Source organism: Eleginops maclovinus, chromosome 22 (genome assembly GCF_036324505.1).
Source record: "Eleginops maclovinus isolate JMC-PN-2008 ecotype Puerto Natales chromosome 22, JC_Emac_rtc_rv5, whole genome shotgun sequence".
Taxonomy (NCBI): domain Eukaryota; kingdom Metazoa; phylum Chordata; class Actinopteri; order Perciformes; family Eleginopidae; genus Eleginops; species Eleginops maclovinus.
The window spans coordinates 5,316,004-5,343,263 of NC_086370.1; the positions used below are offsets into that span (position 1 = coordinate 5,316,004).

At 43.9% G+C, this 27,260-nt stretch overlaps 1 protein-coding gene across 3 annotated transcripts in view; it reads left to right on the top strand.

Moving 5' to 3' along the window:
- Positions 1–27,260, top strand: part of LOC134858657 (stromal membrane-associated protein 1-like) — a 106,789-nt gene that overhangs the window by 38,454 nt on the left and 41,075 nt on the right. The window contains exon 6 of one of the 3 annotated variants that reach the window (XM_063874652.1): positions 2,728–2,790. The exons of the other annotated variants lie outside the window; for them this stretch is intronic. Within the exon in view, the coding sequence (XP_063730722.1) occupies positions 2,728–2,790 (63 nt within the window). The remainder of the gene's footprint in view (positions 1–2,727; positions 2,791–27,260) is intronic. 3 annotated transcript variants of the gene reach the window in all.

Sequence of the window (27,260 nt, forward strand, 5' to 3'; positions counted from 1 at the left end):
CGTTAGTGGTCCATTGCAGTTGTTTGACTACCACGCCTTTGAATATTTTTCCCTGTGATACTTTTATTGACTCATTTACATCATGCAATATTTGGGATAGTGCTTAACAGTTAAGGGTGGGGGAAATAATCGATACAGCGTAGTATTGCGATACTTTGTGGTGATATTGCGTTAGTCCTATCTGTAATTAGTTGTGTTTTATAAGTGATGTTCAGAAGTATAATTACATGCTAATGATGCTGGAGTAAATTGCCCAATGAAAGTCTCATTAGATCAAAGTTAAATGACTTGATCCCTACCAGAGCTTTACTGTTGTTATCCTTCATCTTGCAGATTGAACTGTCAACAGAAGTGCAGCCAGAAGATAACAGCCAGTATATTTAATCATGTACTTATGTAAAAGTTGCAATTGTTGCTTCCTTATCCTCCCATAAACCCTTTTAAATAGTGTATACGCTTTTAAAAAAGGCCCTATTATACTTGGGGTTTTTTCCGTTTCCTGTGTTTTATATTACACGATACAGACAGAAGTATTGAGCCACCTATAAAAGCTTTTATGACATCTCATTCCAAATTCTTAGGCATTAATATGGAGTCAGTCCCCCCTTAAGCTATAACAGCTTCTGCACTTCTGGGAAGGCTTTCTACAATATTTTGGAGTGTCTATGTGTGAATTTATGCCCATTCATCCAGAAGAGCATTTGTAAGGTCAGACACTGATGTTGGACGAGAGGTCCCAGCTCGCAATCTATGTTCTAGCTCATCTCAAAGGTGTTCAATGCAGTTGAGGTCAGGGCTCTGTGTGGGCCAGTCCAAACTCATCCAGCCATGCGTTTATGGACCTTGCTTTGTGCGCTGGGGCACAGTCATGCTGTAACAGAAAAGGGCCTTCCCCAAACTGTTTTCTACAAAGTTGTAAGAATAGAATCATCCAGAAGGACTTGGTAAGATGAAGCATTAAGAATCCCCTTCACTGGAACTAAGGGGCTGAGGCCAACCCCAGAAAAACATCCCATAGCATTATCCCTCCTCCACCACATTTTACAGTTGGGACAATGCAGTCAGGCAGGTAACGCTCTCCTGGGATCCGCCAAACCCAGACTTGTGAGAAGCGTGATTGGTCGCTGCACAGAACACGTTTCCACTGCTCCAGAGTCCAGTGGTGGCGTGCTTTACACCACTCCATCCAATGCTTGGCATTGTGCTTGGTGATATAAGGCTTGCATGCAGCTGCTCGGCCATGGAAACCCACGCCATGAAGCTCTCTCTTGCAGTACTGGTGCTGATATTAACGCCAGAGCTTGTTTGGAACTCTGCAGTTTATGTCGACCCTGCTCTGTATCTTAACATGGTCTGAGTTGCTGTGGTTCCTAAACGTCTCCACTTTGCAATAATACCACTAACCGTTGAAAGTGGAATATCTAGGAGAGAAGAAACTTCACAAAATGATTTGCTCAGAATCAGAAAAGCTTTATTTTCGTATATGCATCGGTGGTGTCCTATTACAGTACCACATCCAAAGGCAACCTGCATGGCTAGGTGCTTGATTTTATTCACCGGTGGCAATGGGACAAAACCTGAATGAAAGGATTAAGAGGGGTGTCCACATACTTTGTCTATATAGTATGTGCATGTAAATGGTCGTCAATGGCTAAGTTCCCTCCAGAGGGAGTTTCTCTCCCACACACTCCCCCCGTCTGTAACACCTCAATTGGTTTCTTTTGTTTGTTTCTATCACATAATGACATCACTATATAGCATCTGCTCTTCTATTGGCCAGCGCTCCAATACAGTGTACGTGATGCAAAGAACCGTGCCATTTTCAACACCTCTTAAAGCGGTTGAGTAATCACAACTGAGCTGGTCAGCTAACCAATCACAGCAGACTGGGCTCTGGTTTCAGACAGAGGGTGAAAAGAGGTCAGCAGTATGAGAAAAATAAACAGCTTTTTAAACATTAAAGCATGGAAAGCATAGGGGCCCTAATTACAAATATGAACCTTAACATTTGCATAATACAGTATGTACTCTTTAATGTTGAGGCTGATTTGCAGCATTGTAAATATAGATGAGTTTTTAAATATGTTAACAACAAAAATAACCATAGCCATAAATAACCGCTCACATAATCAGCCAGTCGATTAATTGCATCGAGAGTGGAGGCGCAGAGAGAAACAGACTGTGATTGTTACTATAATGGCTAGATTGTAGGCTTCACACGCTAAGCTAAAGCGTCTCTCTTTGGCATCCTGACAGTCATTAGCTAATGCTGGCATCTGCAGCACCCGCTCATTTACATAAAACAAAACAAGACAGCACCATTAACCTGAAAACACTCCATCAGCTCTCCGTCGCTACGCTAATAATGTCTGCACATTAAAGCTGCATTGTGAGTTCATTAAAATCACATTAAAGAAAGAGACCTAATTGTTTTCAACCTGCTATTAGGAACAACAAATCCCTTCCAATAGGCCCCATGTTTCCTCCTTCAGAATATTCTAATAGTTGTTGAATTGCGATTTAATGAAGAAAACACCCATTTTCTGAGTGCTTAAGCAGTACATGAAAGTATTGCAGGAGTTGGAGAAACAGTTAATGTGATAGATGTTCTGGGGTTATCTTGCTGTTAAGTACCTAAATACATAATTAAATAATATCCAGCCTGGTTTTTGCTGCTGCTGCTTATTTGCCAAGGTCTTACACAGTCTTTTTCTCCTTACTTCGCAGAAGGAGCGTGAGAAGAAAAAAGAGAAGGATGGTAATTCAGCGGACAAGCACAATAACATTAAGGTATTTTGATGTTCCCAATGAGTAGATTACAGTAACCTATTTATCCATACAAGATAATATTGTTTTAGCAAGCGTGGTTTAACACTACAGATCCTAGAGATCTGGAGACAGATGAACACCGACAAGGAATCTGATAACAGCCAATCAAACTCATTTAGTTTTAATAGAGATGTTGATCAATCGCAGCCACAACTGACTTTTTTTTGCACTCGGAACAAGTAGAGAAGTTTAACGAGAGCAGCCTGTTACTTTCACCCAGGATGTTTATGTTCATTCTTTAGAGTGCTGCAGGAATAAGTACACATCCTTGAAATGTGTAAGAATGTTTGCATATTTCCGTTTGGTTAGATGCCTGAAAGTAAATAACATGTCTCCATGCTTAAATGTTTAAAAAGCTCTTTATTTCTCTCATACTGCCTGTGCTGCAGCACCTATTTTCACCCTCTGTCTGAAACCAGAGCACAGTCTGCTCTGATTGGTTAGCTAGCCGGCTCTGTTGTGATTGGTCAACTGCTTAAAGATGTCGGAGCACTAGCCAATAGAAACACAAGTGTTACATAGTGATGTAACTTTAGGATAAGAAGTACTTTTTTATAATAGCATAAAAGAGAAGTCATTGTACACATTCAAATTAAAAGACTAGAATGAACAATTCAAAATGTAAACATCTCAATAGAAATAAAATAGCTTTAAAAATGTGGAAAAATATACATATCGGAATAAAAATGTACACACAATATAAAGCAGGATATCATACATTGGGTGTGTGAGGAATGGAATATATGATTTAATATAAATGTACAGCGTACACTGTGTAACATAAGTAAATAAAGGAGTCCAATCAAAGCATTTTAGGTTGGGGGGAGTTTGTGAGAGAGAAACTCCCTCTGGGATTTCAAGCTTTTGCCTACACAACCCATATCACACATTACAGGAAAGGAAAACACCCAGGGCCATGCTCACTTTCAGTTTGGTCTCCAAAATGTGTCCTCCCTTTAGCACTCCTGACACATTCAAACTGATCACCTGGCTAATATTTAAACTCAGACTGGACTTAGTAAATGGAGTAGAAAGGCTCGAACTGCCAACCCTGAGATTAGTGCACTCAACTGTAATTTAGAAAATGGAGTAAATGTACAATTTTATAGGGTAGGTAGGGTAATGACAACAAAGCTCACGGACCACAAGCTAATGCGCACATCACCCAGTCATTTATGTAGCTTCTTTGTTCTTGTGTTTTCTCTAAGAGCTCTTAAATGCAGTTTTAGACATTAAGTGCTCCTGGAATATCATCAAGAGAAGTACAAATTGGAGCCTGTAGACATTGATCACACTCTTTGCTGTTGAAGCGTTGAATTAGCTCATAGTGGAATGCTACTCTCCTCGCCTGTTTGGTGTGCCGTTATGAATTCATGATGTGTGACAACAGAAAGCCTCTGCAGTCGCTCCACCGCTGTGCTGCAGGAACTCAATCCTCAAGGGAAACCCCTCATAAACTTTCATGTTGTTCACAGATGCTTTGCCTTTGCTCCATGCATAAGTGTGGATCATTTCCCTCTCATACACTGAGGCGTAAACACGTGAACTACTGTATATTTCAAAAACCATGATGTAATCTACCATTGCCTGACTGGAACTGCATCTGCTGTAAAATCACTCCTAACCAGTGTTGGGCAAGTTACTTCCAAAATGTAATACAGTACATGTTACCTATTACTGTCTTTTTAAAGTAATAAGTTACATTACATTATTACTGTCTCTGAACTGTAATGCGTTACACTACTTTGCATTACTTTGAGTTACTCTCACCAAAATAACCGCAAAAGTAGGGCTTTAAATGCTTTAAATGTAGTTTATTGCAGCTCATTAATTAAAGCTATCTATGGCAGTATGCTGAAATTAAACTCATGCTCCGTTTAACTGGGCTAAATAATATGTGATACCGGTAACATTACGTCGCTGTTTGTCATTAATAGCATGTTAGTGGAGCCTCTGCATGGCCCTGTAACCTGCTGTATATGAACGAGTCTCTATTCAACGTTAGCTCACCTTGTCATTGGTGTGTTAACGGGGATTTTGCTGACAAGCTTTCTAAAAGCCGGCGATTCCACAGAGGACAGAGGCTGCAGATCTTCAACACTCTGCCACGAGTCTCTGAACTTCTCAGGGTTCAACCAACAGACCCAGAGAAAGTTACCTTCTGTTGCTTTGGCCTACCTGCACTCCTCCTGTCTTTCTCTTGTCTTTTCTCTGAGCCTGCAGCTCTGGATTGTGAATCTGCAGCTCTGCATTGTGAATCTGCAGCTCTGCATTGTGAATCTGCAGCTCTGCATCGTGAATCTGTTTCTGCAGCCCTCTTAATCAATAGTAAACAGGCTTACTGAGTTACTATTCTACCCACACAATTATTTCTCTGGTGTCGGAATGCCTCGCGATGTTTGTGAATTCTTGGAAACTAAACACCACATCATTTCGGGTTAAAACGTGTTGTAACTGCGTTACTGAGAATAGTAACAGGTATTATATTACCCAAATTTCAGAAGTAATGCGTTATATTACTGCGTTACAGCTAAAAGTAATACATTACTGTAACTCCGCTACTTTTGTAATGCGTTACACCCAACACTGCTCCTAACCCATATCTTTTCCCACCGAAGCTCTTTAGGTAAGAGGGTTATATCTGAAGCTGGGGTGAGATTTACCTGAGAAATTCATGGCAAAGAGAATATCGACGATACAGAAGCAGTAGAGCCGAGGAGGCGACCACACATATGTATTTATATCCCGCGACATTAACAAGATGTATACAGTGGTATGCAAAAGTTTGGGCACCCCTTAGGAAAACCACTGCATCAGTTTGTCACTTGCTGAGCTTTTGAAGCAGCAACTTCATTTTAACATATGTTATACCTTATGGTAACAGAAACATCTCAGTAGTGAAATAACTTTTATTGGTCAAACAGAAACATGTTTATGTGCATTCAAACAAAAATAGGCATGTGCATAAATTTGGGCACCCCTAAGAAATAATTCCATTAATATTTAGTATTGCCTCCTTTTGCTGCAATAACGGCCTGTAGACGCCTCCTGTAGCCACAGACAAGTCCCTTAAGCCTGGCAGGTGGTATTTTGGCCCATTCTTCCACACAAAACGTCTCCAGTTCAGTCAGGTTTCTTGGCCTCCGTGCATGGACAGCCTTCTTCAAATAAATCCATACATTTTCAATGATGTTAAGGTCTGGGGACTGGGATGGCCATTCCAGAACATTGTACCTGTGCTTCTGCATGAATTCCTTGGTGGATTTTGATCGGTGCTTAGGATCAGTGTCCTGCTGAAAAATCCAACCCCGGCGTAGCTTCAACTTTGTGACTGACTCTAGAACATTCTTGTCAAGAATCTCCTGGTACTGTAAGGAATTCATGTGGCCCTCAACTTTAACAAGTTTTCCAGTACCTGTGCTAGCCACACAGCCCCATAACATGATAGATCCTCCACCAAATTTTACAGTGGGCAACAAGTTCTTTTCATTGAATGCAGTGTGTTTTTTTCGCCATGCATACCTGTTCATGTTATGACCAAATAACTCAATCTTGGTCTCATCTGACCACAGTATTTTGTTCCAAAATGCTTCTGGCTTGTCCAGATGTGCTTTTGCATACCTCATGCGACTCTTCTTGTGATTAACACTCAGGAAAGGCTTTTTGCACATCACCCTTCCAATGAGCTCTTCCTGGTGCAAAGTACGCTGGATTGTGGAACGGTGAACAACTACACCATCAGCAGCCAGATGTTGTTGTAGTTCTCTGGAGGTGGTCTGTGGCTTCTCTGTGACCATTTTCACCATCCTTCGCCTGTGCCTTTCCCCTATTTTTGTCGGCCTACCACATCTTTCCTTCACACGGACTGTTCCTGTGGCCTTCCATTTCACAACTACGTTTCTGACTGTGGAGACAGACAGTTTAAACCTGTCAGATAATTTTTTGTACCCTTCTCCTAATTTATAATGTTGGATTATCTTAGCTTTCAGGTCAGTGGAGAGTTGTTTTGAGGTCCCCATCTTGCCACTCCCTAAGAAAGAACCTAGGCCAGGCACAGCCAGCTATTACCTATGTTAAATAGCCTTTTTCATGATTGGTTCCACCTGTCTTTGTAATTGAAGGTCTAATGAGCTAATCAAAGCAATTTTGTGCAGCAACCTGTCAGCTATAAATCCGTACAGGTGTTGAAATGAATGCTATTTATAAGGGTGCCCAAACTTTTGCACATCCCATTTTTTGCATTTTATTTTATTATAATAAAACTATGTAATGCTACCCTAAGAATTTTGGTCTGGAAAACACTAAAACGTCTACATCTTTGTAGGAAAACAAATGTTGTTGCTGTGATCTTCTATTATAAAGGAAAAGCAAATTGTCATGAAATCTCAGAGGGGTGCCCAAACTTTTGCATACCACTGTATATATGGCCTACTTTTTATTTCTCTCAGTTTCCTTTGATAATTATTCACCATCATTTTAATGCCCAACTGTTTGCTATATTGCCCGTTTTGAGCAGTGGGACAATCCATTTATTAATACGGGCTATCGGGTGTAGTCAATACATAGGCTTAATAAGATATCATATGATAATATCCGAAGTAAGATCATACTGAAAAGACGCCGGTAGAACATTGCATAAGCAACACGTTCTCATCAAAGCATTTATTGTGAATAATTAATATGCCACACCTACACCTTGGTAATGTTCTTTGACCTGGGGTTTTATATAGTATCTAATGCATTCTTATCCCAAGTATTATTTAGTAAGTTGGCTCTAAAGCTTGTTATTGATTAGTCACACTCGCTTCGTTGCAATACTAATATCAATCATGTAGCACAAGAGAAACTGTATCTGTGACACTATGTTCCCAACCGTTGCGCATTCAAACTGAACAATATGATTAATTTATAGGGAAATATGCATCGGGACGTTGCTTGTGCTACAGTAAGACAGTGAATCAGTATTTTCCATTAGCGGCTGCCAAACGTGCCAAATGCAGGTGGAATACAAGTGTGGGTGTAATGTTCGGATATTTCTTAGGACCCCAAAGCAGAGACGGACACAAGTAAAGTTTTAGGGTGTTTAATAATGGAAGCAAGGACAAGGCAAGGGGTGAAGGCAGGGAGCAGGCTGGTTTGCAGAAAAGGTCCTTGAAAACAAAATGCTTGGGCAGAGAGTCTCTCCGGATCGTCCAACAACATTTAATTTTATGGCAGAGTAGGGTAGGGAGGACCAGGCTCTTAAAGAGAAGGTTGATAAGGGGAGTGGGAACATGTCTGCCTCATCTGCAGCCGGGACAATACATGCCACGGCCCCTGTCACACACCAGCCCTGCAGAGAAAGAGAAACAGAGTATGGAGGAGGGTAAAAGGAACAAACACAACAGAAAAAACACAACAACTCCAAAAAAAATGCAGAAACATAACAGAGGTAGCACTCCAGCGGACGGCAAAGGGCGCTGAAACATAGTGGCGAATATGTAACACGTCAAACTGATGAACGGTATAAAGTTGGAGAAGTCGTTCATCAATTCAATCTGGCTTCGTAAGAATAAGAGCTACATGAGCAGATCTCCAACGCGGTCCACCCAAACTGGATCCCAGTTAGCTCAACTTGGGAATCTATTGCAATCAATCTAGCACCAGCACGGAACTACAACAGAACTCCTTTCAGTGGCAAAAGGGCATAAGTGAGTAAGTGAAGCTTTTGCTTGTGGTAATTTTACTAAATGTCCATGTTTAACAAATGTAGACAGACAGTTGAGGCTCACTGCATCAGACAAAACAGACCCTCACATCATTAACTTGCATAACATCGTGATCCAAAATAAAATCTGGAAATTGATGGGAATATAAACTAAAGACCGAATTACCACCCTGTGCCAAAATAAGTGATTTGAGCTCGGCCAGAATATAAATCCAGCTCAGTCGGAACAGAATGACCTGGAACAGGGATCAGCGGAAGTGTGTGATGAACAGACTGTGTGTGTGTGTGTGTGTGTGTGTGTGTGTGTGTGTGTGTGTGTGTTGGGCAGGGCTCTGTGTGAATGCCAGGGCTGGGGCCTGTCTTTATGCATATCTATAGTGTGTGTGTGTGTGTGTGTGTGTGTGTGTGTGTGTGTGTGTGTGTGTGTGTGCGCGTCCGCTTTTATTTGTGAAGAAAAGAGAGCCAGCCGGAGAGAATGTGTGTGATTCTGGGTCATGGTTGGGAAATTGAGAATTTCTCATGGCCTGCAAAGCGGTGAGGGAATAATGAAGCGTGTGTGTGTTACTGTGTGTTTGGGAGTGTGTGTTCACATGCTCTACAGGGAAATGGAATGTAGGCTACGGGCAGCTGTACCCACTGAGGGTGAAATGGAACACAGTGGTTGGTACTCTGTAGCATTCAGCCCTTACTCTACCTCCATCTGCTCATAAACTGAACTCTTTAACCTTTCACAACTCCTATCGTGACATATCTCTGTCCCCATTTGTACTTTTACTCCTCTTACCCTTACATACTGTCCTATATATGCTTTGAGGATTGCACAAAAAATGTGTGAACATGCAATACATTTGATTCAACTACAGACAAAAATTGACATGAAAAATACAAGTTGCATTTATCTTAACGACATAAAAATTAATCACCATTATGGTTATTTCCAATCAATGAACATGCCTTTACCTTCAGGCTCTTTATTTATTGTCACACACTCTTCTCTGTGCTGTGGTGTTTTGTGTGTTGCTGATTGATTCCCTCTCAGCTTTCATTTGCATCGTACAAAATCAGTCAAAGTGGGATGCGTCTGTGGCAAGTACTCATCACTCTATAGAATAATACAAGCAAGGGTACTGGTTGTTTTCAGCAAGGACGAGAGGAAGGAAAAGACAAGAATACTTTAGTTTACCGGGAACTTATAGGTGGTATTCTTTATATAGCCACAACTTGAAAGGTTTCTTTAAAAATGTATTATGCTACAATTACTAGTAACCTAATCTGAGTATCAAATATATATATATCGATTACATATGTTCTTTACTTAAGTGTTTTGTGTAAGACAATATAAAAATGTGACCTGAAAAGAATAAACCAAGATGTTTAGTATGAAAAATGTGTCGTCTGATCAGAGATTTTATTTGTAAGAAAACCTGCCGTTTGTTGAGATTACTCTATCAATATCCGCTCGTAAAAAGGTAGAAAGACAGCTGATGGTTTACTCACTGATGTACGTGTGTGTTGTTGGTACATGCTGCAAGAATGTGTGTGTGTGTGTGTGTGTGTGTGTGTGTGTGTGTGTGTGTGTGTGTGTGTGTGTGTGTGTGTGTGTGTGTGTGTGTGTGTGTGTGTGTGTGTGTGTGTGTGTGTGTGTGTGTGTGTGTGTGTGTGTGTGTCTGGCAAAGATGTGCCATTCATCTCCTTTTATTCTTCCTTATCAGCTCAGCAGATGGACCTCAGTGTCAAGGTGTGTGTGTGTGTGTGTGTGTGTGTGTGTGTGTGTGTGTGTGTGTGTGTGTGTGTGTGTGTGTGTGTGTGTGTGTGTGTGTGTGTGTGTGTGTGTGTGTGTGTGTGTGTGTGTGTGTGTGTGTGTGTGTGTGTGTGTGTGTGTGTGTGTGTGTGTGTGTGTGTGTGTGTGTGTGTTGTTAGTCCAAGTGTTTGCTGACGTACTGAAAGCTGTTTAATCTCCAGTGTAGCACGAAACAAGCTGACAGCCGTGTTTCTCTCTGTGTTCTGCCTTTCTTTTATTACTCTCCCCGTTTCACCTTGTCCTTAATTGACTTTACCCCTATCTGACCAGGGCTCAATCAGAAAGTAAAAAGCAAAACACGTCCTATGTCGTTTCCCAACTTATTTTTTTAATTCTCAGTAAGAGGATCATGGGGTTAAAGGGCAGATGTGAAGGAAATGTCATCATGAATAACAAATGTTTAATACAGTGCTATGCACCAGTGGATCTTGACCTGGTAAGACTAATATTTCCTGTAGATGAGGAAGAAGATTCAACTTTATTGTCATTGCACAGAGTACAAGTACTAGGACAACGAAATGCGGTCTCTGCATTTGACCCATCCTAGTGTTAGGAGCAGTGGGCTGCCATTATGTACGGCGCCCGGGGAGCAGTGTAGGTAACCAGTGTCTTGCTCAGGGACACCACGGTGGCACTTGGTCTTTCGGGGACTTGAACTGGTGACCTTCCAGTTCCCAGGCCAACCCCCTATGGACTTCGCCACCACCACCCTACTTCGCCACCACCGCCCTAATGGATGGACTACTAAAAGCTAATTTAGATATTCCCCCCGTGCTTTCTTATCGTGTTGTTTATGCGGGCATTATGAACTAGGACAACAGTAAAAAATATATACTTCACTACCAAGGCTTGACTTAAAGGGCCCGTATTCTGCACATTTTCAGGTTCATATTTGCATTTCTGCTTCTTCTGTGCCATGTTTGCATGCTCTAATGTTAATTGGTTAGCTGGACGGCTCTGTTGTCATTGGTCAAACACTTACAGATTTTTCGAAAGGTCCTGCTAGTGTAGTAGTACTCGAGACTGGACTTTTGAATGGTCCTCGTCTGGTCTCGGAATCGACTGCATTTGTACTTGATTTTGTCTCGGTCTCGGAGCTATAGGATTCGAGATTTTCTCTCAAGACCACGTCTGTCGCTGGGGATGTGATTGGATGTAAAACGGCCTGTTTCAAATCCAACCAATACCGTTACTTCATTGACTTTTAAGCACTCGCAAGACTCAGAATCTTTTGCTTATGCTCCGCAATGTTTGTTAACATGACACTGGTCAATAACGGCTGCTACCCCCTCACGGCAGTTTACAAAAGGAAAGGTGGTTGTAGTGGAAACATGCACTAGACATTTCATATACTTTTTCAATAACTGGAAAACACAGAGACTTGCACTTCAAAATAAAAGCATTTCCTGTCAAGCATTTCAAAATTAAATCAGGTAACAATATGCCTCAACATTTCTCCTGCTTATGTCAGTAAGCAAATAAACCAATTATTTCTCTGCGTCAAACCAAACAAGATACAACCCACCTCTCGCCCCCCCGTTCACACACACTCAAACAGTCTTGAATTGGAGATGTCGGAAAATTCAACAATAATACAATTTGACTCCACGAACCACAGAAATTTCACTAATTTACTGTTTTCAAGGTATCTTTTATATTTTAGTGTAAGTGTATTATGTAGTCATGGATTCACACTAGTTTAGTTACTGTCTTGATTCAGTGAGGCCTTGCCTTGGTCTTGTTCTTGACTTGGTCTGGCCCTGCCTTGGTCTTGATTTGGTCTAGCCCTGCCTTGGTCTTATTCTTGACTTGGTCTGGCTCTGCCTTGGTCTTGTTCTTGACTTGGTCTCTACCTCTTAAATTCTTGGTCTTTTCTTGTTCTTGGTACACTCCGTTCTTGGTCATGACTTGGTTTCGGTTAAGGTGGTCTTGTCTACAACACTATGTCCTGCTCCTAAGCCTAAGGCCTACCTTAGAAAAGGATGGTCGAGTGTATCCTAAATTATATAATAAAGGAAGCATTGATGTTTCTTTCCTATCATCTGGAGAATTAGGAAAGCTCTAATCATCACTTAGGTATTTCAGGTCATTTCACTCCATTAGGGACATTCCTATGCTGAGAGGCCGTTCAACCACAGCCCCTTCCTTGCGTTACCTTCAGTCTATTGTGCGCCTGGCTCTCTTTTTGTTCCTTAAACCGAGACAGACTGTAACATCGTGGCATGAGCTTTGCACCCCTTTCATCTTTCCAATGCAGATAATACACTCTACATATCTGAAGAGGAGAAGCGGGATGGAGCAATCGGAGCTTTAATCAGCAGTATTTCATTTCCTTTCACAACACTACATTTCCTTTTTCCTCAGAGAGGTTTACCCAAGCAGCACTTTGGCTTTTCTCTTCTATTATAAAAATGCTAACATGAAATAAGAAATGCTGTGGATGCAACAGCTACTGAATTAATTTTGCAGATGGAAGTCTGAGGAAAGATACAATCAATATGGACATTTCGAGGCTGATTCTCATATTGTTGGATGGCAGCTGCAGAGAGAATGTTTGCTGCTGAATATTTATAAATGTGACATCCATTGTGGTGGCAACAGATTTGAATGTTTCTGAAAGTCTAAAGTCTGATGACATTTTTATCCTTAAACTGAGGGATTGCAGCTCATAAATAACTGTCCCACACTACAATTTGTTTGTTCTCTCCTGAAGACAAGCGATTATTCTGCGATGCTTGATTTCTGAATGCAGATTGGATCAATCAAAATAGGCTAAACAACCATTGTAGCTTCCCCATCAACAAAGTAACCTCATTTGACATAAATCAAAGAGCGACTTTAGTCAACGGTTTCTACACATGCACTCAAAAACATAGATTTCTGCCTGATTTTACAAGACAGGGTCACTTGCTACATTTGCGCCACGTCATTTGTGGTGTTTGCTTCACGGTGTGGTAAATCAGGTCCAGAAAAATCTTTGCTTTGACTTTATATGTAATCGCGCCACACAGGAAATGTGCTTCCTGTGGGAATACGCCATTAGGTCTCAAAGGCTATGGTTCCTTTGCATACAATTATGCTTTGCTTCTTCCTTGAATACCTGCATTGTTGAATGGATTCCATTAGATAGCATTTAGAGCGAAAAGAGTTGTTCCTCAATTGGTTGTTGATTGACAGCAAATCAATCAGAACATATTTTAGTAATGGATCAATCTTTCCATTCAAAAGAAAAACAAAGGGAATTGATTCAATTATAAAATGACAATCAAAAGTCAAGGTGTATAATTATACTCCTTTACAAATACAAAATTATGCACACCATTCAGCTTTCAGTGAATCATTCAGTAAGTGTTCTGATAACATACCTTAATAATTCAAATTCATTTAGTTCTGTTGTCTTTGCATCCATACACCATGATTTAGTGTTGATGAGATAAACTAAATAAAGTAAAATAGATGGTACTTTGGATTCTTGCCTCCTGGATCTACTGGACCTAAATTACTCACTATTGCTAATGAGGCTCTGTTAAGCCTATAGTGGACTATACTACTATACCTGCTGATCAGCATATTGAAAAGAAAAACAGACGGCACTTTGCTCTTAGGAAGACTATACTTGCTGTTGATTTTTTTAATTGATGCCTTCTTCGCTTTAATCATGCATACAGAAGTTTAGTTTTTCCCTAGTCTACCATATACAGGTGCTCAGACAGATGTTAGCCAATGTTGTCCCTTCAGGGCACGTCAATCCTGTATAATGGATGGAAACCTTTCCTCAGCTCTGTAAAATGACCCAGAAGTACCTAGGTAGCATCCATGATAAGTGCTGTATGAATTTTCTAGGTGATAGGAAAGGAGCTTTAATGGTTCCTTTGTTATCTCCTTTAGTATAGGATACCATTTTTAGGAAAGGAAAGAAGATAATGTCATCTCTGCGGCCTCAACTTTACATTGATGCACCATACGGCCGGTCTAGTTGGTGAAAATGTTTGTATTTTTATAGTTGCATCGTTTTGGAAAGTGCAGTGAATCTCCTAATGGAAGTGCTTTGGGCCGTTTGTACCTGTCGGCCACCGTAAATCCTGACCAATAAATGTGGATCAAATAAAAACATATTCATGATGAACAGAAACATCTCTGTATCAGAAGTGATCAACTGATTGGAAATTAAATATACAGAGTAGCTAAACTGATAATGTGAATACAAATGGCAAACACATGCTGATGTAACTGTAAACAGTGAGACACATTCAGCCTGAATTCACACTTGAATATAAAGTAGTTGCTGTTTCTCCTCTCTGTATTCAAATGAACCCCTTGTATTCAGCTTGATTGGGGTTGTCAAAGCTCAACTTTGTCTCCTTCTCCGCACTTCTCTACCCAATGCCTATAGGCGCTAATTAGACTGCAATTCTGATTGAAGGCTGGCTGGCTGGCTGGCTGGCTAGCTGTGTGTGTGTGTGTGTGTGTGTGTGTGTGTGTGTGTGTGTGTGTGTGTGTGTGTGTGTGTGTGTGTGTGTGTGTGTGTGTGTGTGTGTGTGTGTGTGTGTGTGTGTGTGTGTGTGTGTGTGTGTGTGTGTGTGTGTGTGTGTGTGTGTGTGTGTGTGTGTGTGTGTGTGTGTGTGTGTGTGTGTGAATCTATTTGACTGCACAACTTTTTTAAGTGTTTAAATGTTAAAGATACTATGTTGATTTTTTTGTAAAATCCTCGTTATTCTTAAACTGTAGGCCCTGAATGAAGGTATCACTCTCTTAAATTGTCTACAACCAAGCTTATGCATTACACTAAAAGTATATCTTTATTAAAAATGAGCTTACGATCTGTGTTATGCATATATTTTATTTGGACCATTAGAGACATTATACACAAGATTGCCGTTTTCAAATTTCTTCATCATCTAACGTTACAAAACAACGGAAGGCAGCTCCATGCAGATATACTGTAAGTGCTGTGTCTCAATTGGTCCTTAAGTACACTGCATGTCTTAAACTTTACACACTTGCGGAATGTGTGGAAGAAGGCGTATTAAGAGACGGCAAAAGTTATTTTAAAATTAAGCATCAAGACTCTGGATGTAGTTTCAGCTCATGTTATCCCCTAAAGCTATGAGGAGCTGATGAGTCATGGCACTGGGAAACACACTATATAGTCAGATCCAATGTATAGCAAAACCTTTATCATGTTGTAGGCAATCAAGAGAGTTGGGTATGTTTTACATTTTGGGGGGCTTTTCCCTTTCCTGTAGTGTTATATAAAGGTGTTTGTGAATGTAAATGGTTTGCAAAGGTGAAAATCACATGGAGTTTCTCTCCCACATATCCCCCCCCTCCCTGAAAGGTCTCCATTGGACTCCTTTGTTTACTTCTGTCAATCAGAGCAGACTGGGCTATGGTTTCAGACAGAGGGTGAAAAGATGTGTTGCAGCACAGGCAGTAAATATAAAGAGCTTTTTGAACATTAAGGCATGGACACATGTCACAGTAGAGACACAAAATACAAATGTCAACCTGAAAATGAGCAGAATATGGCGTCTGTAAGTTACATTACAATTGGTTTGGCCATTGGCAATGCAAAGTGATAAATATAAGTAAAAAGAGTACTTTTTTGAAAGAGCCTTATGATTCCCTTTAACAGGTAGAGAGGTTTGCTGATTTCATCATGATACCTTATTTGACTGGTATTGTTTTTTTTCACGGGAAAGATTTTAAAAGATAATTTCTTATGTTTACCACCAGTCAAATCTTAAATGTATTTATGACATACAGTACACAGTCATGGTTGAAGTGCAAACAAGTGAAAAAAAATAGTACCAAAGGAAAGGGGAGGAAAAGGACAGAGTGTACTCAAAATACACTAGAGAAAACACACAGTGCTTTCAGGGAAGAAACAATCATCTCCCTAGTTGTCTTCACTCTCGTCTCACCCATTCATCTCCATCTCTCCTGCATTTGTCCCTCCCTCCGCCTCCCTGTTTTCCTAGCTCTGTCTATCGCAAACATCAAACACTAAATCACTGTCGTCTCGTTGGACTGCCGGCAAATGTTGTCTTTTTCTTTTAGCCCATGAATAAATTATCAAAGAGAACAAGAGGCTGATTTTCCTTCATGGAAAACACTGGCGCCTGCCTTTGTTGAAGATAGAAATAAAAGAGTGTGATTTCTGTTCTTTCGGTGCAGGCAGGGATTTGGGGAGTGTGTTATCGCTAGGTGCTCAGTACATCTGGACTGAGTTGGGCTCTCAAAGGTGCCCGAGATTGGATGCAGCAGCAGCTAAAGCATATCCGAGGTCGATTAGTTTGAGTGGATGATGTGAAGGGCATCCAAAGGAGCAGCATTCTGTGACTAATAACGTGACACACACAAACACACACGCATAGAAAGTGGCGCTCTCTGAGGTCCAGCATTCAAAGGATCGATAGCATAGCCACAAGAAGAGCAATCGATAAGGTGAATTTGCACAGCCGAAGAAAGAGAATCAAGCCTGTTTTCCAAATAAACACAGAAACATACAAGACAATCACACACCAACATGCTCCTCCTCCCATCCCTTACACACCCATCAACACAAACCCATCTTCACCACTGTTATGCAGCAGTCTATATGCTACTGAGATAGTTATATCTACCCAGAGTGAGCTGTGCTCCCTGAGCTGGTAGGATTCACAGAGCTCGAAAAAGGTTTATCAGATTCATTGTCAGTCATAGAATTGTGTCAAGTTCCTGATGAGATGTTTATAAGAGACAATCCATAAACCTTAGAGCTGTGCAGTGATGACATATATTTGTGGGCAGAACCGGAAGTTGTCATCACAAAGGTTCCCGCCAATAAAAAGCAATGGATTCCAAATGGATTTTGGTATATTGCAGAAAATATAATCTGTGGCCAACAAATGTCTACGACACCTAACACATTTTGTTCCGCAGGATCATCCCAATATATTAACACCACATTTTTAAAGCGAACATGCAATTGGCAAAAATTCAAAGCTAACGTTAGGCTATAAACGAACAACATCATGGCCCCCGCGTCCACACTGCTAAGCTAAAGGCGGCTAATGTTGACATGATGAAGTTTGGTTGTTTTTTTTGCCACTTTTTAGATACAGCGGTTTTTTTTTAAACATAGAAGCTTTAGTCATTTATGAGTTGGGTATTTACTGTCTTATTTGATCTCTTATCCCTTATTTCTGGCGTCAAAAATCATTGACTTTGAGACGAGAGAGCCATAAGTGGCAATCTTTTTTCCGGTTTAAGGACTCAATACTGCACCACCCTATTGTGTACTGTGATCAGCAGTGCTGCAGTAGATAGGGATAAGTAAGTTATACAAGTTTCTATCCATTAAAATCACCCTATTTTTGACATCAACCCATGGTTTTTTGACTTCCCTATTTTTAATTCAAACTTGTGTGATATTTTAGGTGCTTCGTGTTGCTGTTTTAGATTATTAGTGAACACTTTTTAAAATAATTGTTCTGTATTTTAGTAGCCTCAAGGAACTAAATTGCCCATCCTATTGTGTGAACAAGTAGTGACTTGTGTATCAAAGCCATTTTCAATTCACACAGTAGATATGGCAGCTAGCAGCTAACAATTTTGTATAAACGCCAGAAGAAATACATTGAATTAGGAGTTACTCGAAACACAATATGTGGTCTGTCATAAAAACCTTAAAAAATATTTGGAGACATGCTTAATAAAAAGTTGTTCCGCTCCTCTGGTATAGCACAACACTACAAATAATCAGGTGGCGCCATAGACACACAAAAGATCCTGCTTCTTCACTGTTGGAAAAGGACCCAGAAACACTCCCCACCCCCCCAAAAAAAAAAAAAGACTAAAGGAAAATTCGGTGTCCTTAGAAGCTATCCAAGCGTTCCGTGGTTGCAGTAGCATGCTAATCCATTTTACGCAAGCCTTTTCCTAATCCAGCTGTGAGTGTTTGTGTAAACGTCAAATCAAGTTCATCGCGTGTGTCCTCTAGATAAAATTGGCCATAGGGTGTGTGTTCCTTGAATCAAAGCAGCTTTACTTTTGTGTGTGTTTTCCCTAAATCCAACAAACATATTCTAACATGAAGCCTGCTGCCACTTAAGCAACAAATAAGATTCACTACTGAAAACAACCCACAAATGGCCTGTGTGTGTGTGTGTGTGTGTGTGTGTGTGTGTGTGTGTGTGTGTGTGTGTGTGTGTGTGTGTGTGTGTGTGTGTGTGTGTGTGTGTGTGTGTGTGTGTGTGTGTGTGTGTGTGTGTGTGTGTGTGTGTGTGTGTGTGTGTGTGTTTTATTTGATTAGGTATTCTTTCCCTGAACAGCACCGTCACGCATCAGCCGTCAGACCAAACCATGACCTTCCTCAAACACTCGAGTGTGTGGTTGTGTCTCTATGGATGCATACATTCCTGAGTGAGGGTGTGTGTGTGTGTCTTTTGTGGTTGTTTGTGCAAGATTGCATGCATTACCTACATTTGTGATAGTTGTTGCTGTTAAGTGTGTGTGTGTGTGTGTGTGTGTGTGTGTGTCAGATGATATAACTGCATGGCAGAGATGCTTGCGAGAGAGATTCTCTCTGTGACAAAACCCTTTCGATTGTCTGTCCAGGTGTGTATGCACGTGTGTGACAGTGTCAGTGCCACCAGCTGAGTGACAGATTATGTGGAATGGTGCAGCACTGCAGCAGCCAGGCACACTTAACATACTCTGACTTACTGCAGTGACACACACACACACACACACACACACATGTTCCCAGGTAGAGTTGGGGGCTATAGTACATGAATATCAGTCTGTATTGATAATGCATTTCAACACATTTCTCTTGATGCACCTTCCATTTCTCTGTATCTCCTTCCCTCGGTCACGCTCTCCTCTTGTTCTTCACCTGTCTTGATCACAGCCTCTTTCCCTTCTCTGCTTCCTCGGCTCTTCCTCCCCATCTGCTTCACATCTTCTTCTTTCCTCACAAATGCCTCCTGCCCTCCTCAGGATTTTCCTCCTCTGTCCTGGCAGTTTGACCTCATATCCCCTTCCTCACCGGTAAACCCCTCTCTCTCTTCCTCTGTCCTTCCCTGCACCTGTCTGTCTTCGGCCTCACCTCCTCATCCAGCCATAGGCAGTTTTATTTTCTCTTTCACTGTGGTCGTAAGCTACCATTCAGCCACAAGGAGACGATCCACTTCCAGCAGCTTCTTGATTCACTAATGCACTACAGAACTTATGTTGTGCTGTAATCTCTTGTTGCTCTATTACTGCTGTCAACAACAACAACTTCCAATTATTGCCAAATAAAACTCTGTATTTAATGTACTGCTCTCAATCTGCAAAATTATATAATTTTTATTGAATTCGGAAGATGGACTATTGAAATATTTAAACTGGAAGAAGGACAATATTTGTTAAAGGCTTGATTCGGGTTTGGCTCCATTTGAGTACAGAATAGAATCAAAATATTGACATAAACATAAAACAAGTTAAAGTTAAAATTTCCAAGAAAAAAGATCAAATCAATAAATCACTATTTATGTTTTTATTCCATTTTTGTATCATCAGTAGCTTAACGCATCAGCATTTGCACTGTGCAACAGAGTAACAATAAGATAGACAAAAACACGTTTGTATTAAAGATGGTTAACAACTTTACATCACAAACTAAAAATAAGTTGAGATACAAGATTAAACTTTTTACATCCACATAAAAAGATGAAGTAGCAAAATACAAGATAAGTGAAATATAGATATTCATAAAGACATTTTTGTTCCTTTCATTCTATAATCATCATAATAGTGGGGCAGATAACTGTAACAATTGTTCAAAAGTGGATACAAGCACTAAATTTGGTCAATGTATACCTTTGGGGTCATTAATTAAATAAATAACGTTAGCCACTTAAATTTCCAAGATGGCCGCCATTTTCCAAGATGGCCGCCAATTTTGCTTATTGACAGACATATTCTGTCACAGAATTGTACCCATGGGACATATTTTTTTACTTTTACCATTAAATCCTCTATTATTTGCCCTGGGCACATCCATAATGTAAAACATCTTAATGATTGAGGGTATTTTGGTGCGATTTGACAAAGTAAATAACATAGAAGAGGACAGAAAATACAAAATTATTTCAGAAAAAAAATATTTAATATGAAGAATGTTTAATTAACAGAATGTATCATTTTCTTAAGGTTGGATCTACTTTGTTTCAGAGACATCTAAACATCAATTCACATCAAAGGTTTAAAAGTTCATTGCCATCACGCCAGACACCTACAGCTGCACAGAGCTGTACAGGTAAGACCAAACTGGTAACACTTGCATCGTCCTTGGCATTCTCCCTTGCATCCACATTTGGTCAGCTGCTGGCAACTCTCTGCTATTGGGGAAAGCTCTGTCCAGAGGACCTGCCACTGGTCATCTATCTTGGTCCATCCCCACTCAGAAGGACTCTCTGGTTCTGGTTGAAGTACAGTTGCCTGACTCCAAATGCAGCCTGCCTGGAAGGCTGCACGCTTTATATGCTGAAGCAATGCTGCTTTCGTCGGAGGAATGGCTTCGTATGACCGTTGTTTCCTGGCAAACAAGTCCAACCTGGCATCATCCACTCCTGCTGCTTCACTTGATTTGTCATACATCATGACCACAAACCTTTCTAAAATATTCAGGTCACTGTCACCTATTCTTGGCGGATAGTGGCTGAGTTTGGTGAAGACTTCACAGGCTTCATCAAATACACCCCATGTTTGCCAAGCAGTCTTCTTCCCTTTGCCACGAAAGGCTGAAACAACATCACAGCCTGTAAAGGCATGGAAGAAAAGAATTCCTCTGCTCCTCTCTCTTCCTATACACTGACAGAGGTCATGTACAGGGATCCACCTCATGTTAACTCCTTGACCAAAAGCAATCCATAACTGTTGTAAACCTGCTGCTTGAAGAACTGGCAACGCACTGACTGCTATAACAAGGACGTCTGTATCGTTGGCTTTGACCATGATGTTTTTGCTGCCATTGTTCACTGCATGCTTGGCATGGACAAAGATCCTGGTGTCCGCTTCCTCATGTGTGCATGAACTCACTTCGTCAAGGTCGATGGACTGATTGCTGACCGCCTGCTCCTCTTTGGTCACTATAAGCACATTTGGTGAAAATGTTTGTGCAACCTTGTCAGCAAGGAAGTGGAACAGCTCAGTTTTGTTGTCATCATTTCTGAGAAAATTCCGCCAGTTAGTTGGTATTTTGCCATTGCAGGTCACTTTCCTTCTGGCTCCATGTCCTCTCTTAGACCTGGTCTCTGCTTTCAAACTTGATTGCCGGTAGATGTCAAAGACTATGTCTGTTCTTTTGTATTTCACAGAGTATCCCTCAAGTTTTGGGAGAAACTCAAATGAAGCATAGTCGCCAAATGTCTTTGAGCTCCGTGTGTTGTGGTCACAGCAGTCTGCTGTGTTTTTCCTCCTCCTGGGTTTGCCACTCCCCCTGTCGGTCTCACTTCACACCTGGCCGTCATCTGCAATCATGCTCACCTGGTCGTCATCTCCAATCAACTCCCCTTCATAAACCCTTGGATTCCCTGCTGTCGGTGCCAGATCGTACTTCGCTCTACAGTGGTAATGATACGTACCCGGCTCCAGTTTACCTTGTTACCTTGTTACCTTGTTACCTCGCTACCGAACTCTCGTCTCTTGTTGCCTTTGACCACAACCTAACTCTGTTTCCCTCTGCCTGCAGTTATCCGGATCACGCACTCCAGCTCGCCTGCCTCACCCTCCCCCCGGTTTCCGCGTCCTCTACCTGCTCCTCCACCTCACTCAATAAACCCCCTTGCATCAATTCAACACCGTCTCTTGTCTGCTCTTGGGTTCAGAATCGTTATCATAACAGAACGATCTGGCCAAGATGGACCCAGCGGACATGGACAGCATCCGCGGAGCTCTCGCCGCCCAAGGCACTCAGGTTGCTGAGCACAGCCAAGCCCTCCGGGAAGCTATGGAAGCCGTTAAGAATCTCGCTACCCGAGTCACTCAGATGGGTGCGCAATTGGACTTACTAGCCCCCCTTACCACAGCGCCTCCACCGTCAGCTTCACCTCCGCCGGCCCCCACTCTCCCGACACACCTGCCACGAGCTCGTGAGCCTCTCATTCCTGCGCCTGAGCGCTACGCTGGGGACATGGGTATGTGCAGAGCCTTTTTGATCCAGTGTTCACTAGTTTTCAGTCAGCAGCCCCTCACCTATCCCACTGAAAAGGCTAAGATCGCCTACATTATGGGGTCACTTAAGGGTAACGCATTAGAGTGGGCTTCAGCATTATGGGACAGTGATTCCCCAGTCAACGATAATTTTGAGCTTTTTGTAGCCGAAATGAGGAAGGTTTTTGATCATCCAGTAGAGGGAGGGGACGCCGCCAAGCGGCTTATTTCCCTTCGTCAGAGCTCCCGCAGTGTAGCTGAGTTCTCCGTCGAGTTCCGGACCCATGCAGCCAGGTCGGGCTGGAACGACAGGTCACTATGTGGGCTTTTTCTTTCCGCTCTCAGCGAGTCAATTAAGGATGAGCTGGCTACTAGGGAGGAGTCTAACACTCTCGATGAACTGATCTCCCTTTCCATCCGGCTGGATAATCGTCTACGCGAGCGGCGTAGGGAGAGGACAGGCAGTTCCGTACCCCCGGCACTCGCTGCTTCCTATTCTCCTCACTTCCCGAGAGCTGCTCTCTCTGCCCCCGTGACACATGCAGTCACTGAAGAGGAGCCCATGCAGCTGGGGCGCACTCGTCTTACCCAAGCGGAGCGGCTTCATCGGATCAAGACCGGAGTGTGTCTGTACTGTGCGCTGCCCGGGCATCTCATCTCCACCTGTCCGTCACGACCAAAAGACAGGGCTCGGCAGTGAGACTCGGGGCCCTGCTGAGCCACGCCCCCTCCGTCCCCGTTCCTCACTATGCACGCTCACCGCTGGATGCCACTCTGCTGTCCCTCGGTCATCCCTTTCCGGTATCGGCCCTTGTGGATTCGGGAGCGGATGAGAACTTCATCGACGCCGGCTTCGCGTCTCAGGTTGGCATTCAGTTGGAACAATTACCCTCTCCATTAAACGCTAATGCCTTAGATGGCCGCCACCTGGCCCTTGTTACTCACTGTACTAAGCCCCTGGAGTTAATTGTTTCTGGTAATCACCACGAGATGCTTCAGTTTCACGTCATCCGGTCTCCCCTTATTCCCCTGGTTCTGGGCCACCCCTGGCTCAAGCGGCACAATCCCCAATTTGACTGGTCTTCTGGCAAGGTGGTGAGTTGGAGCACTTTTTGTCACTCCACCTGCTTACAGTCTGCCCTGTTTCCAACAGAGGGAGGTGTCCCCTTGCCCCAGGAAACCCCCGACCTCTCCTTGGTCCCCCCCATCTATCATGACCTGGGAGAGGTGTTTAGTAAGTGTCGTGCACTCACCCTGCCTCCCCATCGCCCCTATGACTGTGCCATTGATCTCCTCCCCGGCGCCCCTTTGCCCAGTAGTCGCCTGTATAACTTGTCCCGTCCTGAGAGGGAGGCCATGGAGAAGTATATTAAGGATTCTCTTTCGGCTGGCCTCATGAGACCCTCCTCTTCTCCTGTTGGTGCAGGATTTTTTTTTGTTGCCAAGAAGGACAAGTCTCTTCGTCCATGTATTGATTTCAGGGGACTCAATAACATTACAGTCAAAAACAAGTATGCCTTGCCCCTCATCAGTTCCGCATTTGAGCCGCTGCAGGGTGCTACAGTCTTCTCCAAGTTGGATCTACGCAATGCCTACCACCTGGTGCGTATCCGGGAGGGCGATGAGTGGAAGACTGCTTTTAACACCCCCCTCGGCCACTTTGAGTACCTGGTCATGCCCTTCGGCCTCACTAACGCCCCTGCCGTGTTCCAGAACCTGGTAAACGATGTCCTCCGGGATTTTCTCAACCGCTCAGTTTTTGTCTATTTAGACGACATCCTTATTTTCTCTCGCAACCAGGAGGAACACTTCCAGCATGTCAGGCAAGTTCTTCAGCGGCTGTTGGAGAACAAATTATATGTGAAGGCCGAGAAGTGTGAGTTCAGTGTCACCTCTGTATCCTTCCTTGGGTTCATCATTGAGAGCGGGCAAGTGAGGACCTGTCCCGAGAAGGTCAGTGCAGTGACAGACTGGCCCATTCCCGATTCCCGCAAGAAACTGCAGCAGTTCCTGGGATTTGCCAATTTCTACCGGAGGTTCATCCGTGATTACAGTAGGGTTGCAGCACCTCTCACCCGTCTCACCTCTCCTGCCCGCCCATTTGCCTGGACGCCTGAGGCGGAGACTGCCTTCTCTGGTCTTAAAAGACTTTTCTCGTCTGCCCCCATTCTTATCCAACCTGACCCCTCCAGGCAGTTCATCGTGGAGGTCGATGCGTCTGACACGGGGGTGGGGGCGGTCCTGTCCCAGCGCTCAGCTTCTGATGAGAAGATTCACCCCTGCGCCTTTTTCTCTCGCCGGCTGGTACCTGCTGAACGTAACTATGATGTTGGTAACCGCGAGCTGCTGGCTGTGAAACTGGCATTGGAGGAATGGCGGCACTGGCTTGAGGGGGCAGAACAGCCGTTCGTGGTTTGGACCGACCACAAGAATTTGTCATACATCCAGACAGCTAAGCGCTTGAATTCCCGCCAAGCCCGGTGGTCCCTGTTTTTTGGGCGGTTTAATTTCTCCCTCACCTACCGTCCCGGATCCCGTAACGTCAAACCTGACGCCCTCTCCCGTCAGTTTAACACTATGAACACACCGGCCTCCCCTGACACTATCCTCTCTCCTTCCTGCCTCAAGGTTGCTGCTGTCACCTGGGAGATAGAGTCCCTCATCCGGAAGGCCCAAGTCACCGAACCAGATCCGGGCAACGGCCCTCCTAACCGTTTCTTTGTCCCCAGTTCGGTTCGCTCTCAAGTTCTGGTGTGGGGCCACACATCGCGCTTTGCCTGTCACCCTGGCGTGGGCCGCACCCTGTCCCTCCTGAAGAGGCACTTTTGGTGGCCAGCGATGGACGCTGACACCCGGGCATTCGTGCTTGCCTGCACGGTGTGTGCTCGGGCCAAGTCCTCCCATCAACCTCCTGCTGGTCTGTTACGCCCTCTCCCTGTTCCTGGTCGGCCCTGGTCCCACATTGGCCTGGATTTTGTGACTGGTCTTCCCCCCTCTAAGGGCCACACTGTAATACTCACCGTTGTGGACAGATTTTCGAAGGCGGTTCACTTCATTGCGCTTCCTAAGCTCCCCACTGCCACAGAGACTGCCCAGCTGCTTGTGCAGCATGTCGTTCGCCTCCACGGGATTCCCGCTGACCTCGTCTCCGACCGTGGTCCCCAGTTCGTTTCCCAAGTGTGGAAGGCCTTCTGCCGAGCGCTGGGGGCCTCTGTCAGCCTGTCATCAGGGTACCAGCCGCAGACTAATGGGCAGGCTGAGAGAGCCAATCAGGACCTCGGAACCGCGCTGCGTTGTGTGGCTGCGCGCAACCCCTCGGCTTGGAGTGACCATCTCTCTTGGATCGAGTATGCCCACAATTCCATGTCCTGTGCTGCCACCGGCATGTCCCCGTTCGAATGCTCCCTGGGATACCAGCCACCCTTGTTTCCTGCTCAGGAGGATTACATCTCCGTCCCCTCGGTCCAGCACCATCTCCGCCGTTGTCGCAGGACGTGGAGGGACGCACGCACCGCTCTGCTGCGCTCCGCAGAGCAGAACCGGCGCATTGCTGATCGCCACCGGGCTCCCGCTCCTGCCTATCGGGTGGGTCAACAGGTGTGGTTGTCCTCTAGGGATCTCCCCTTACGAACTGGCTCCAAGAAGTTAACCCCTCGTTTTGTTGGCCCTTTCCCTATTATTTCCGTCATCAATCCCTCAGCGGTCACACTCAAGCTGCCTCCAGCCATGCACGTCCACCCCACCTTCCATGTCTCTCGTTTAAAGCCAGTCTCCACCAGTCCCCTCTCCCCCCCGGACGTTCCCCCCCCACCTCCCCGTTTGACTGACAACCACCCAGATTACACCGTCCGGCAGTTGCTGGACATTCGTCGTCGGGGCAGGGGGTATCAGTACCTCGTGGATTGGGAGGGTTATGGGCCAGAGGAAAGGAGCTGGGTTTCGCGGGGCCTCATCCTCGACCCCTCCCTCATCCGGGATTTTCATCGGGCTCACCCAGAGAGGCCTAGGCCGCCTGGAGGCGTCCATTGAGGGGAGGGTACTGTTGTGGTCACAGCAGTCTGCTGTGTTTTTCCTCCTCCTGGGTTTGCCACTCCCCCTGTCGGTCTCACTTCACACCTGGCCGTCATCTGCAATCATGCTCACCTGGTCGTCATCTCCAATCAACTCCCCTTCATAAACCCTTGGATTCCCTGCTGTCGGTGCCAGATCGTACTTCGCTCTACAGTGGTAATGATACGTACCCGGCTCCAGTTTACCTTGTTACCTTGTTACCTTGTTACCTCGCTACCGAACTCTCGTCTCTTGTTGCCTTTGACCACAACCTAACTCTGTTTCCCTCTGCCTGCAGTTATCCGGATCACGCACTCCAGCTCGCCTGCCTCACCCTCCCCCCGGTTTCCGCGTCCTCTACCTGCTCCTCCACCTCACTCAATAAACCCCCTTGCATCAATTCAACACCGTCTCTTGTCTGCTCTTGGGTTCAGAATCGTTATCATAACACCGTGGGGGCAAACTGTTGATAAGAGCTGAGCCATCAATAATACAGGTTTCCACTTCTGGTTCGGTGTCATAGATTGGGACAAGAGACTCAAGTATGGCTGCCAACTGAGCTTTTTGAGCAGTGTGAAGCCTCCCACCATCACTCAAGGCAGCAGGGAATGGCTGATTCTCATGTTTGAAAAACTCTTTGAGGTCACATTCTCTGCTCTGACAAGAGATGAAAAGCTTGGAGAAAAGCTG